Genomic DNA, 14,492 nt, shown 5'->3' with positions numbered 1-14,492 from the left:
TCCCTGGGGTAACCATAGCCTTGGAGCAATGCCAGCAGTCAAGGGATGTTAGATGCACGATCAAAGGCGTATTATGCTCGGGCTTAAGCAGATTAAACATGGCGCTCGTAAGACTTCCTGTAGGCGTAGGTGACTAGTAAAAGGTACTGGGGTCGGAGTGACTCAGTAGAACCCTAACGAAGTAAGTATAGAGATACGCTTGGAGACAGCCAAACATGCCAAGGATTACCTTGACTGACTGAATCCAACTTTTGTTAAAGCTTCCTCAATCTGAATGGAATTTTGTGCTGGAGGCGCTTGCGAACTGTTCAAAGGCTAGGGTAATGTATGGGAAGAATGCAACCAAAAGAACCAAAAGGTCCACCATGTACATGATAAACTCGTATAGTTCAATTGGGATGGGTATCACTCCAGGAAGCCTGGAAATCACCAATTGGAAGTCGATTCGATCGTCTTGAACCTCTCTAACAGCATAAAAGTCACCGTGCAAGTCGATCTTGACGTAGATATCAAAAGTATCCGTCTCCACCTCGCCAAACTCAGAGGCTTTAATGTATAATTGATCCAAGCTGAAGTCTAGAGGGGTTGTGGCGGGCCAGCAGAGCTTCACGTTGATGAGATCATCGGAATCGAACGTCGCGTCCTCGTAGTTGTTAAGCTTGACGAATAGCATCTGGTCAGGCTTATTAACGTAATCGTAAGGAATACTGACCAATGTCTCTTTAGTACTGTAGTTTCGTATGCTTTGGATTGGAAAGTCTTCGAGTAGAAGTGCTGACGCGTTGATCCTCCTCAAGGACGAACCTTGGAATGACCTTGGACAGCTTGGAACCTCATAATACTTTGGAACTGTGAATACTATAGTCTCTGTATTCGCCAATGCCAGGTTGATCCATAGTAGGATGCTTATGAAGATGAATCGAAGGTACATGGTGTTGTGAGAAGACATCAAATCCTGGATGTAGGCATCAGTAGCAGAGTACCCACCGTGTATCTATTTTCTATCTAGGTTGTCATGAACGAGTTTGAAAGTTAAATTTTCAACTCTTTGGATCTTAGCAACTTGCTCAGATATCGTGTTTTCGGGATCAAGGATGGTGGCTTCAAAATAGAACCGTAGTGGTTTGTAGAACTTACGCGACACCAATAGGTGCTTAATATGGAAGATATTAGCAGACCACCCAGTAAGAGTTAGATTCTCCAAATCACAAAAGGCGTCTAGAAGGTTTTGAAGTACATTCAGTAGAAGGATCCGTGGGTTGTCTGATGAGTTGGAGAATGCAATCTTGAGCGACCTTAATGAAGATGAGTGGCCCGTAAGTGGAGTCTGGAGAAAGTCTCTAAACCGTTCAGAGAAGACAAAAACGTTATCGTCAGAAAATGAAACACTAAGCTCCGTGAGCGTATCGTGAACATTAAACTTGGTAAGTGTGAAAGGCCATTTCCAAGTACAGTTATGTAGATGGAGACGATGCAACCTAGGCACCACTATCTCGTCTTCGCTTACCACGAAATGGTAATCATCTAGCGTAAGCAGCCGAAGAGAAGTAAAATGTTGAACATGGGCAAGATCAAAGATCTTTCTGCTTTTGAGCGGAGCGTCAGTATAAAGCTCTAGATCTCTTATCTGGTCACACTTGTTATATCGAAGCCAATAAGATGAGTTTGTGGAGTTCACCGCCACACGGGTTAAGTTAGGGAACCTTTTCGTCGATAGAAGCTCTCCAAACGTATTCTCCTTATACTCCTTCTGTGAGTCTGGCAGAATAACATTGATACTCCTGATGTAGTCTCTGTACATAGATATGACACATTCCTTAGAATCCTCGAGAAGCTGATGCCATGTCACTCCCACAAACAGAAATATATATGGGATAAGACTCTCTCTATAGTATGAGTTCATGAGCAGTAGGTTTTTGATATCTTGCGTGCTCACCAAACCCCAGATTTGATCAAGCACACTATCAGGAAGATCTATCAATGTGAAACTGGGACTGGCAGCTATATCTCCATAATGAGCTCTTTTGCAACTTTCAGAGTCATAAACAAGCGACCTCTTCATCGTGATATTTTCATTCTCTGGCCATATAAGGTTCTAGGGTTTAAAAAAAGACAGTAGTGGTTGCAAAGTAGATAGAGTCACCGAGTTCGCACACGCCTATGAATTACATCTCACTCAGTATACAATTACTCCAGAGACGTGTGACTTTGCCCCCAAAAATGATAGACCAGCGGTTCAGAAGCAAAATTAGAGTGTTGGCATTGATTCTAGCAGCTTTGGTACTGTTTGCTTATATTTCAATTTGGCGCCAGGAGAACCGTCAGAACGAGGATCTTCGCTTACATTTCGTGTTTGAGCCAGTGGAGAGGTTTGACTTGGGCAACGTGAAATATTCTTGGGTGTTGACTGGTGTGGTTGTTGTTGCATTGACAATTGCTATCAGCTGAGTGCTGTTTGGAGATTCGGATGGCGAATCCAGAGATACCAGCCAGGGCTCATCACTCATAGAGGCAGATGGATGGATAGGGCGCTGGCTAAGGACTTTGGGAGCTTAATTGGACATCATCCAGTGCCTGGAAGAGACTAGGTATCATGAAGAATCTTGGAATGGTCATTCTTGGTGTATTTAGATGTCTCGCTGGAGAGCATTGGAACATGCCAGCAGATGGCATTCATGCCTTTCCTTGCCCACTTGCTTTGTTTCTGTCTGTGACATTCCACCTGCTGCCAAAAATACCCAGTACCAAGACAATCCGTTAAGTTGCTACCACTGCCATTCACTACATTTCTCGAGCACGATGCACCCTCACTGTTTGGACCCTACCAGATGCCTTATTTCGAGGCAGTTGCTTTTCATCCAAAACAATAGGCACCTAAATACCCCTGAGTCCCATTCAACGCAACCAATTGTCGGATTTATTGGAGAAGGTAAAAATGCAACCAACGCACGGCACCTTCTCATGTTCCAAATCAAGCTCACCCTCGGAGGATTCGCCATAGCCCAGTCAAACCAGCACCGTGGCCCACAAATGCCTGAAATTGCCTAATTAGATCATCTACATGGCATAAAGTCACTTATTTAGTCGAGGAAAGCTTTAGAATTTCTTTATCAAAAGCCTTCCCACTAAGGTTTAAGGGTGGCTGGTCGAGGAGCACCCTTGCCTCACCGCACTATGTGTGCCTTTGCAACCAGCGTTGGACACACAAAATTGCTGAATTGGCGAACAAGAGTACTTGCATTAAACGTTTGAATTCCTACTATTTCTGGATCCCAGGGCTACTTTCTTCTGGGTTACATACTCCATATTCTTTCTGAGAAGTACATCTTTACTGCTATCTTTGGCACTAGGAACCCTTCTCGCGAATCCTCACCAGACCCTCATATACCGTTCCTTCATTCTACCTACGTGAATAATTCTCCTACATCAGACCTGACTGAAACCACCACCAACCTACTACACTACAACGTTTTTAAGTTAAAAGCTTTATTGTAAGACCAGTTCCAGCTCAATGCGCTCGCTTATCAAGGGCCATCGACGCTCCGACTCGTCGACTTCTGATTCCCAGAATGGGCACCCTGACTACCAGTCCAAGGCCTACTACCGTTATAACAAAACGCCCCAAGCGTCTCCCAAAGTTGGTTCAAGCGCTCTGAATGTACCACATATGACTCCTCCACAACATCATGGGTACCTGGGTTCTCAGCTGACCTTGTCCTCCCCTAAGAAGCTCCTCACGCCTATCAAGAAGATGTTCGGCCACCATTCCCACTCATCCAAGCATAATGCCCCAACTAGCGGTGATGTTCTTCATTCTGCTTTAGTTTCTGACGGTCCTCCTTCCAGTAAACATGTTCCTACTTTGCATTCTCCACGGTCCATGAGTAACCTCAATGAACTATCACCACGCCAGAATGTGGGCCATCCAGGCTCATCAAGGCCTGGGCTTCATGGCTCCCATGCTAGGCATCTGTCGACGTCGTATCTAGAAAGTCAGGCTCGAATAGGCGCTGTGAATCTTAACAACGGGCAGGTACCACATTACTCTGGCTTTGGGTTAGGGAAACCATTCGAGAGCTCGTCTTCTGTTGATCTGGCCCCTGGCCAAGAGAGAAACAAGATGCCTATTATTGCAGACACCTCTTTGGCACCAGTGAACGACTCCATCTCTGGAAATCATGGAGATAGTGACTCCAATATCTCGATTGCAAAGTCCATCAACTTCCTGGCGAAGCAGGCTTCATCCCAGGAGAATTTGGCAGACGGTTCGAGTAAGGTTGCAACTGACGACTTCTACGATGATGACGACGATGAACTGAGTGATGATGACTCGGATAATTCATCTCAATTCTCTTTTGTTAAGGACATTAGAGGTGGAAGAAACACATCGGTGAAGTACTACAAGACAAAGTCCTCTAGTTCAAGAAAATTGCCAGATGGAGTTCAGCTGAACACATTTGATGTTGATGACTTTGGGTACGAAGAAGAGGGCCTTTCCGACTACGACTTTGAGAATAATGGACTTGATGAAGAGGAAGATTGCGAAGAGTTCGAGAATAAGTATATTGACTTTGATGGCCCGTATCCTGAGGATGAAGGGCACCCAGAGAAGTACGAAGACATGTTGGATGAGAATGATATGCGTCGAGCCCTTCTGCCGCCTCCTGTTTTCCCGAGTCAGCCTTTAAGTGCCAACAGCACTAATTCCTTGACTGATGAACCTGAACTCGACGACAAAAGGGCCGATACCTCTGAGAATTTCATCACTGCCAATCTGTCACATAACTTTCTGACCCCTCAACCGGAAGATAACTCATATCGTGATGATTTCTTGGAATCTTATATGGACAGCACTAAGCTGCCTGGGTCTGATCTTCATATCACACCTCAGCAGCTCTCTCTACCACATCTACCTGGAGTAGTCGGTTCAGAGACGCTGTCGCCTTTGATCAATGGCGTGACATTTGGTAACTTGGACGCTTTCAAGGATCGCCAAGGTGTTTCTGAGTCTAGAAATGTTCCACTGATTGGTTTATCGCCGCCCAAGGAAAGCGTTGAGAGAAGCTTGGGTCTTGCAATTGGCTCTTCGGAACCAGATCATTTTGAAGAGCCAAGGCGTAACCTGATTATGGATTTACTAGGGTCATTAGAAGGTGGCGAAGCCGTGACGCAATCGAAGGAGCCAGCTGAAATGGAACAACCAGTTGAATTGGAGCAACCAGCCCAGGACATTAGGACTTCGATTCAAGATATTCATCAGCTTTTAGCTGACCTTGAGGCTCGCCCGGAAGCTCATTCTGAGACTCGTCCTGAAGCTCATTCTGAGGTTCTTTCTGAGGCTGTTCCACAAGAAGAAGCTCGTCCACATGAAGAGACTCGTCTGCAAGAAACGAGACGGGATCTGATAATCAACATGATGGACACACTCGCCCTGTTGGCAAACTCCACCGAGCCAGTGCCTGTGGAGCAGAAGAAGGATTATCGTAAGTCTGTTGCTGAAATGATGAATACACTCGCAGCTCTTGATCTCCAGAATGCTAGTGTTGAAAACGAAATTCCTCCTTCAACTAAACGTTCTTTGTCGGCTCGTACAGCGCATAATGATCATGATGTTTCTACGCAATCAAATACTTATAACGAGGAGAACTCCACGGAAAGTGCTCATGTTTATCATCTTGATGAGGATATGCTTTTTGAGTGCAATCAATTACCTGAAGACTACGACTTTGAGCAGTATCAAAATCAAGTTGCCCTGGAGGGCTTGTCGGATTTCTACCGTTCTAATTCTTATAGCAAGAAGCCCACGAAAGTTGTCCAAGACAATCTGTTCAGGAGCAACAAAATTGAAACGCCGCAAAGAACTGTTACTTTCTACAGAAGTAATAGCCTCGGCAACTCGGAGAACTCAAACTCTGGTAGTTTGAGCCGGAACGGTACGGTTTATTCTGCTACTTCCTTCACGTCAGGTGAAGAAGAACACCTCGGTGATACGGAGAAGTTCCGCCAAAAATCGCTACCTTATGCATTGAACCCAAATTTTCAATTGAATGAAAAAAGCTCTGATTGCCTTAGCCACAAATCATTCAATCTCGAACCTATCACTGAAAGTGATAGTCCGCATTTAAGGTGAAATTAGTTCGCCCAGCATTTCTACATTAGAATTATCTGATTCACCTTTTGAGATAATATTAAAAAAAGTAAATTAATATGCTAATCATAGCCTTTGCTTCATGAATGACTCAAAGTCGTATTTCTCAGTACCATTGTAATCAAAATAGTTGATACTGTTCCCTCTATTATAACTTCCATCCGAGTTGGGCAAATTGTGGTAACCAAGTTTTGGTGTCAGCTGTATTCTCTTTGAAGGCGACTTAGGAGTGTCTGTCTTGGTGAATGATTCGAGATTTGGCATGGTAGCCTTCCTCATATGCGTTTGAGGCTTGATTGGGCTGTGGGAACCTTTGGTCTTTACCTGAAAGCCTGTTTCCGAGTTCGCCCAACTTCCGCTCATACTACTTGCCTCTGAAGTTGACAGTTTCAGTGAGTTTTTGCGGGCAGGTATCTTCATCTTATCCCAGTCATTCATGTATCTGGAATAGATACTCAGCAAGTCATCCCTATCCTCACGAGCTGGTTTAGGCACGGGGAGGTGCTCCTCGTCCTCTTCAACCAAAACAACCTCGACTGGCTTACCGTTCCGCTTCTCGATAATAGAGCGATAGGATAAAGTCGAGTCGTTTCTCTTTATCATGCAAACATTATAGTCCTCCTTTGTCAAATCGATGGTGATGCTATCTGTATCAGACGGAGCTGTGGATATCGTCTCACGAGCGGTAACCAAAGAGTCTGAGAACCGGGATTGAGAGCTGCCACTCATTTGCTGAGATTGCACACTTGGAGGACGGGTACTGCGTCTCGATTGGCCTCTCTTCATGCTCTGGTGATAATAATCGGAATCGAAGTTATTGCCGAATGGAGCTGATTCAGGTTTCTTTGGTGAGGACGCATCCTTGAAATCAACAGCGTATTGGACCTTTTTGGGTGGTTCCGCAACAACAATGTTAAGCGACTGGTCTACCTCTTCAATTGGCTGTGTCTTTTCCACAGGCGGTGTGGACTTGGTGAGTTCTCTATCATGCAGAGATGCTTCTGATGCAGCCTCTTTCGATACCTCCAGAGGTACCGAGACAGACTTGGACATCTTGTGCTTGCGTGCCTGTTGGCCGCTGTTAATGCTGCTTTGAGGTGAAGGCTCTTGATAGAGTTCAGCAAAATCGAAGTTATACATCAGGCGGTGACGAGCATGACGGATTGGAGACTTCCTGCTGGCGATGGCCCCGAGAGAGAAGCTTGATGGCATCTGCTTGGCAGGTGAGCTGAGTGGCTTTCTTGGTTCTGACTTAGCATTCGATTCAAACGAAGAATCTGATTCGGAGCCCGACGAGTCCTTGGAACCATACATTGAACTGAAGTGCTTCTTGGCAGCCTGACTTGGTACCCCAATTGGCTCGATATCTGATGCATTGTCTTTGTCTTTCTCGACCCCATGAAGCTTGACATTTTGTAGGTCATTAAAGCTCACTCCGTTGTGCCTTGTTTCCAGAATCTTGTAACTCAGAAGACTGTCGAGGTCGTCAAGGTTGGGTATCTCTATCTGGCGAGATGACCTTCTAGAGCTCTTCCTTGACACCCTGGTATTCTGCAATCTCTGTTGCTCTAAACGCTTTCTGGCTTCCTCGCTATTCGTGATATTAGACATGTCATTAGGGAAGCTGAAACCTCTTCCAACGCCACTGTTACCATCATCGAGAGAGTTTGATGATTTGTCATTGTCTTCAGTAGCCGACTCTTCCAAATCAAGCTCTTGTTCAATTGGCCCTTCAACATTCTTCGACACTGGAACGGGTACCAGGGATGCAGCACTGCTCTTCTTGGAGATGTTGAGTTCCCGAGGGACCTCAAACTGGTCATTAAGACTGTCATCTTCGTATTCAAGTTCTTCGGGAGGTGGAGGAAGTTCTTTGCTAAAGTCTCTCTTTCCTTTGCTCGAGGTAGACCTAGTTGATAATGACGATCTTTCAGATGCTGAAGCGGAATCACGGATGCTGAAGTCAACGCTTTTTTGAATAGAGTCCCAGGACGACGTACTTGCGTCTGACCTAGAAGATGCAATGGAGGCTCCTCTCGTAGGATTGTCCCTAAGGTATTTGGCGACATTCACGGAAAGGGCAGTTTGGTCACGGTTGAAAGACCTCATAGCTGGGTCATGATTAAGATTGAGTGCGTCTCCAACTGAGCTAAACGAGCTGACAGAAGATACTTTAGATTCGTCTGAAAAGCTTCTCTTGTAGATCTTCAAATATGACTCTTCACCAAGGTTGAGGTTATGGTGGCATGCATGGCTGTGAGGAAGGGTCGACCTAGGGGTAGCAGCATCCTCGGATTCCTCGGACTCGACAGGAGTACGAGGAAACATCTCCAAAGGCTCCTCAGTGACCTTAGGTTGTGGCGGCGTGGTCTTCTCGAGAGTGGGTTCTGGTGTGGTAGGGAATACATTGATCTCACCCTGAGAAAGACGAGCGTCGGGACGTCTGCGAGGAGCTTCAGTAACAACACGAGTTTCAAGCTTCTTTGGTACATTAAAGCTCGAGTCGGCTGAAGATTCAAATGCTTTTTCAGAGAGTACAGGAGCCAGAGCAGATGTAGGAAGCTGGATTGGAGGTGGAGGCGGAGGAACCAAGTCCAACTCTGGTTTGGAAAGCGAGACAGGCATTGGCAGCCGTAACTCGGGAGGAGGTTTCCGCAGAACATTTCTGGTCCGTTGTGAAGTAGGTGATGGTGGAAGGTCCTGAGTTTGCAAAGACATCGCCAGGTTTGTCTTGGGGAGGGTAGGCAACTCTTTCTGGCGTAAACTCGAGGCACGAGAGTTGGCACTGCCAGCATTCGAAGCTTCCTCGATCATACTTAACTGGTCCAGAGGCATTGACTGGTGTTTCTGGGCGAACCGAGCAACCTTCCGTCTGTTAGACATGGTAGCAGGTGGTTTCTGGGGCAAAGAAGGCTTCAAGAAAGACAATTCCAGTTCAGACTCGGAAGAATCGGCTGCTTCGTATGCTGCTCCGTTAAACACGAGCTTCTTGGGGCTAAACCTCGAAGGCGAAGCAGGAAGCTCTTTCTCGGAAGGGTTCATGTTGTGAGCCGTTCTGCCTCTGGAAGGCTCTGGCGAAGGTGGAGCCGACCTGGTGCTAAGCTTAGGTGGCAATTGCAACTTAAATGGAATGGGAAGAGCGTACTGGGAACTGGAAATGTGAAGCTTCTTTGCTATGGGTGACCTCGATAAGCGTCTGATTTGCTCGGGTGATAACGAGCCGTTAGACACCTTAGAAGCAATCTCGTCATGAATATTGGGCAGACCTATCGACGGAAGAAGGCTCTGGAAATCAAAGTTATGTGAAAGTGGCCTTTGCTTCGTGGGAGAAGCCGATCTTGCCCTTCGCTCAGGTTTGTTTATTGCTGAACTGCCAGACAGCACGTCGTCTGCCGACCACTGCTTGTGGAGCGATGGCATGGTCGGTTAGAATGAAGCGAATGAACGAGGTATAAGAAAGTGAAAAAGGGCAAGCTTAGGGAGTGGTTGTCTGTGACTTTTTTTTTTTTTTTTCCTACCCTCTGGGCTATATTCATTGTGAATGTGCTTTCCGTATGCGGCGACAGCGACTGTGTTTACATGGCCGCCCAAACAGGTAATCTCATTGAACGTCAGAGTAAGGTGGATTTTCGATGAGGCGCACAGAACAAACCACACTCATTGGGGGAGCCACTAGCCTGCCTCAGCAAATAAGGGTCCCCTCTGCCGAGACCCACATGGCGAGGCGTAGGAACCCAATTACCGTAATGCGGTTTATTTAAGGTTTTGCTTCTTTGGGTTAATGTGTGGTGTATCTATGAACTACGGGTGTTTCACTTGAGTTGATGATGGACAAGTAGAACAAGGCCTTTCTAGGAACACTGCCATTGTTTGTCGCCAAGGACCCCACGATATGGAACTTTACGATACTTGTAGAAGCGTCGAACAACATGTGGGCTTGGCCTTCTTGGATGGGATAAGCGACGTTTGAAGAGGGAATGGGTGATGGTTGATGCGTAGACGAGAGGATGCAAGGCGGCTACGAACCATCTTGACGAGAGGGGTCTTCTTTGCTTTTTTTTGTGTGTTTTTGTGTGGTGATAGCGGCACGATACCTTTGGCTAGATGCCAAGTTGGATTGAATGCTGGTTCTGTGGTCTTTCTGATCTTGTTGTAGGCCTATTCGTGTTGATGTGTGTCGATGCACCCCTGCCTTGACGGCTTAGTTTCGATCAGCAAGCATTGAAGGTGCACCTGAGTGATGTCCCGGACTGGACACTTGCTTGATCTAGAGATTAGCGTGATGTCATCGATGGAAGGGCGGTTAGCTGGAATGGAACGGCTGAGTGACGGTTGACCAGTGGAAGCACTATGAGGGCAGTGGTGGTTGGCTTAGACTGATGGCTTTTGTTTTCGTGATATGGTAGAATGCTTCTTTGGCTTTCTTACGAGCGTATGTAGCCTTGGTATAGTGCACTGCCTGACTCTGTCCTTCACTACTCTAACCTAGTCCACTTACATAGGCTACACCAGTTCAAAGTCGCCTAGTACAGACCGACCTAACTAAACGAAAACAACTAAATTCTCACTACTTTCTTAATTTTTTATTCTCTTGGTATTTCCTGTCGTTATACCAGTGCCCACTATGCCCTTGAGTGCTCTGTCCTTGCTGCCTCTGGGCCTCTGGGTGTGTCTCACTCGCAATTTTTGCAACCATTTCTCTACATCCCCCTTTTCTTCTTCTTACCACATTTCTTCCAATTGACCTGAAATGCCTGTTTTATCTACCCCCTCTAAGGGTGACCACACTTCTCGGCCATTCAGCGATTCAAACAACCCCTTCATCTCTAGTAGCCAGGCTTCTACGCCCAGCAGACCAGTAAGTAAGAGGCTTATCCCTAGACCCCAAGAGGTCGTGAACTCTTCTAAGATTGGATTGGCCTGTTTACCTCTTGAACGGGAGAATATGTGCCGCCGTAAAGGCGCCAAGTTCACCATGATCTTGGCTGGTTGCAGCGGCACTGGAAAGTCTACCTTCCTCAATACCCTCTTTGGAGAGCCCTTGGACGAGTCTAAGGAGACCACTACGTCGATTTTCTTTGATATCAGAGAGAGAAAGTACCAGCTTATCGAAGGCAATTTTGAATTGGAGCTTACCACTGTTGATGTGCCTGGTTTCGGCGGCAAGATGGATAACCAGTATAGCTGGATGCCAATTGTGAAGTACATTGACCACTACTTCAGGCGGTACATGCTTCAGGAGGAGCAGCCTGATAGGCGCCTTCACGAGGATAACAGGGTTCACGTTTGCCTTTACTTCATCCAGCCTTCCAACACTACTCTCTCTGCGTTGGATATTGAGTCCATGAAGGAGATCGCCAAGAGGGTCAATTTGATCCCCATCGTTGCCAGGAGCGATACACTCAACAAGGATGAATTGACAGAGTTCAAGAAGATCATCAACAACACCTTGGCCGCCTACGACATTGGCGTTTGCAAGTTCGTTTCTGACCAAGAGGTCTTGGATAAGATCCACAGCGTTTCTCCTTATGCTGTTGTGGGCTCCAATGCCATGTTCAAGAACGACCAAGGGCAAATGGTCAGAGCTAGGAAGTACCACTGGGGTATGGTTGAAATCGAGAACCCAGACCATTGTGACTTCTTGCTGCTTCGTGAGGTTCTCATGAGCCACCACATGCTTGACTTGATCCAGTCAACCGAAGCCCACTACAACGTCTACAGGTCGTGGTGTTTAAAAGAGCGCTTGGAAAGAGCCGCCGAGAACACCTTGAATGGAGAGTTGGTTCTCTCTGAAGACTACGAGAACGGGTTGGCCTCGTATGTTCTCTACAAGAAAGCACTGCCTTGGAACACCATCATGTCGCAGGACGATATCGATGCTGAGGACGCCCAGTTAAACAACGAGGTGAGAAAGTCTTTGGACGACCTCGTCAGAAAGCTGGAACAGCACTTCAAAGAGTGGAAACAGACTCTTGTGAAAGACCAAGCCAAGTGCAACGAAGATTTACGGAATCACCACGAGCAGATCACCAAGTTAAAAGAGGAGATTCGCCAGTTGAACGCGGGTGAAACCGGAAGCCGTAACTTGGATGACCAAGATACACGGAGTCCTCTCTTGAAGAACGAGTTCTTGGGTGAGTGAGTAAGATATAGAAGCCCTAAATGAATGGTGGTACCCACTTTTTCGCAGCCAACCAGTCCAGTAGTGTACATTACATGTGATGGGCCTGTTGCTGCTCATAAAAAAAAAAAATCTGATTCTTCCAGTTCCTACTCTAGGCTTTTTTCCAAAACTTGGGTAAACCCCCATAGAATTACCGCCTCCAGAGCCCACACCCTCAAGGCTAACTGCTGGTTCAGTGGCCCGGGCTCGTTTGTCAATGAAGATCTACTAAGGTCGACCAGTTTCCACACAAGGTATGTTTCACCAGTCAGCCACATCCGGATGAATCCTTTTTAATCAATAGTATGTTTTTTCTGGCATCTCTAATGTTAGAGCTTCCGCTCGATGAATACAACCCTTGACAATTATCTGATATATGCTATAGCCTGGTGCTTTAGCAGTGGCTTTTACCCTAGTATTGAACCGTCACTAACCCTCAGGTAATTATACTTAGAACAATAGATTTTCGACAAAACAACAAAGCAATGTAGAACACGTAGATTCAGAATCTTACTCTACGGCCCCCTCAAGGTAGTGTATTCCATGGTGATTTGCCCTTTCTGGTACTGTGCGCATGTAAAACTGAGATCCTGAGTGCTAGTCTTCCTTATCCATGGACCCTGCAACTGTGCCCTTGGAAGAGGACCGACCTGAGGAGGACTTCAAAGACGTGAAACCCTCTCAGGCTCAGGAAGATGTCACGCCTGCATTGCCTCCTGTGAGAGTGGTGAATCTTGTGCTTGATCACTTTGCATTCGTGAGAGGCATTGGAAACGTTAAGAGATGGTTCAACAAAGAGTACATTGAAAGCATGTTGGCTGATAAGGCCGACGCCAGGGTTTTACTCAACATCTACATTCCAACTTATACGCTTCACGAGTTTGACTTTGCTAAGAAGGGTACTTCCATCACGGCTTCCAACGCCAGAGATGCTCTTAAGCTAATTGATGAGGTGCTTGATGAAGAGCAGGCTGTGCCTAGCTTTGGTCCAGATGGCGAAGAAACTGCTGTTCCAGAAAGACCTAAGCTCACCTATAACTTACTCATTGAGCAGAGGAACCCTAGCTATCCTAACTGGGAGAGGTGTCTCAAGTACCAGATCCAAGCTCCAAAGGTGAAGGATTTTCCTTACCATAAAACTAAGCTTGCAAACACGGTTTTGGGACGTCCGAAAGCTGCGGATGTTGAAGAGGAAAAGAAAGAAGCTGAAGAAACGGCTTCTGTTCCTCCTCGTTTGAAGCACTTGATTCGCTCGTGCGTTTATAAGAAGTACATCGACCCATTCCACCCAGAGTTTGAGTTGAACAACGGAGCACAATGGAAGTTGGTCACTGAAGATTCTGTTACAAAGGTTTGGTTGAACAGCTTTGGCATTGACTGCTTAAATGTCAATGAAGCAGAGCTTCTCATATTCCAGTCTGAAGATGTCACTGGCTTCAACCTCCAAGCGCCTGGCCAAGACTTCAACTCTCAGAAAGATAGATTTGATTCTGTGGATCGTGGCATTTTGCATCAATGGGTGGATACCACCAAGTACGGGTACCTGGGCGTTGGAGGAGACAAACGCAGGAAGCCTAAGAAGGGTAAGGCCAAAGAAACATCTCCCGACGATGAGAAGAAAGCTATTGGACCTGTGAATCCGGATACCGTGAAGGAGGAGAAGTTTGGTCAAATCAACTATGCCCCTCGTGTCAAGCCTGCTGGAAGACAGCTCTACGTTCCTAAGAAGTAATTCACCAAGGCACACTAGCTTATAGAAGCTACCAGCAAATTTAAAAGGCTGTCTAAGAGTTATTCGTTCTATAATAGGCAAAACGCCCAGCATCAAGCTTTGAACGTACCGTGAAAGCAACACGAGATATTCCTATATCACTCTACTCGATGTCCTGTAACTGAGATGTTACATTCTTAATAGGAATCTATTTATCCGTGCGTCGTTCACCTTTTACTCGTAGATAATTTATTAACGTCACTTTTACCGCCAAATTTTTTCGTTGGACCATATAGATTCCATGATTAGTGCTTGGGCGTCATTTAGACACGGTGCTTGGAAGGTTTCTAGAAACCTGATTTCGCAGCCAGCAGCAAACTAGACCCTGCCCCTTTATAGCCAAATGGGGCAGCTACAACTAAAACTTATGGTTCTTGGTATATGGAAAGTGTTTTATGTCAACCAGAAGC

General features: G+C 46.2%; 5 protein-coding genes across 5 annotated transcripts; 3 read left to right on the top strand and 2 right to left on the bottom strand. All coding sequences in view use genetic code 12, as the record gives it.

Moving 5' to 3' along the window:
* Positions 1–265: 265 nt before the first annotated feature.
* Positions 266–2,062, bottom strand: CXQ85_002849 (uncharacterized protein; the record flags this gene model as incomplete). Its single annotated transcript, XM_025486512.1, has 2 exons — positions 266–994; positions 1,022–2,062. The coding sequence occupies 2 exons, from the start codon at positions 2,060–2,062 to the stop codon at positions 266–268; spliced, it is 1,770 nt and encodes a 589-aa protein (XP_025344062.1).
* Positions 2,063–3,511: 1,449 nt separating this feature from the next.
* On the top strand, positions 3,512–6,130 carry CXQ85_002848 (uncharacterized protein; the record flags this gene model as incomplete). Its single annotated transcript, XM_025486511.1, has 1 exon — positions 3,512–6,130. One exon carries the CDS (start codon positions 3,512–3,514, stop codon positions 6,128–6,130), a length of 2,619 nt encoding a protein of 872 aa, XP_025344061.1.
* Positions 6,131–6,214: 84 nt separating this feature from the next.
* On the bottom strand, positions 6,215–9,568 carry CXQ85_002847 (uncharacterized protein; the record flags this gene model as incomplete). The annotated part of the gene is made up of 1 exon (XM_025486510.1): positions 6,215–9,568. The coding sequence occupies one exon, from the start codon at positions 9,566–9,568 to the stop codon at positions 6,215–6,217; it is 3,354 nt and encodes a 1,117-aa protein (XP_025344060.1).
* A 1,330-nt stretch (positions 9,569–10,898) lies between these two features.
* SPR3 (septin) lies at positions 10,899–12,290 on the top strand (the record flags this gene model as incomplete). Its single annotated transcript, XM_025486509.1, has 1 exon — positions 10,899–12,290. One exon carries the CDS (start codon positions 10,899–10,901, stop codon positions 12,288–12,290), a length of 1,392 nt encoding a protein of 463 aa, XP_025344059.1.
* Positions 12,291–12,924: 634 nt separating this feature from the next.
* On the top strand, positions 12,925–14,043 carry CXQ85_002845 (uncharacterized protein; the record flags this gene model as incomplete). The annotated part of the gene is made up of 1 exon (XM_025486508.1): positions 12,925–14,043. The coding sequence occupies one exon, from the start codon at positions 12,925–12,927 to the stop codon at positions 14,041–14,043; it is 1,119 nt and encodes a 372-aa protein (XP_025344058.1).
* Between the last annotated feature and the right edge of the window lie 449 nt (positions 14,044–14,492).

The sequence above is a fragment of the Candidozyma haemuli genome, assembly GCF_002926055.2.
Source record: "Candidozyma haemuli strain B11899 chromosome Unknown D_2014730914, whole genome shotgun sequence".
Taxonomy (NCBI): Eukaryota; Fungi; Ascomycota; class Pichiomycetes; order Serinales; family Metschnikowiaceae; genus Candidozyma; species Candidozyma haemuli.
The sequence above is the reverse complement of the archived record's forward strand: the minus strand, read 5'-3'. Positions and strand labels throughout refer to the sequence as shown.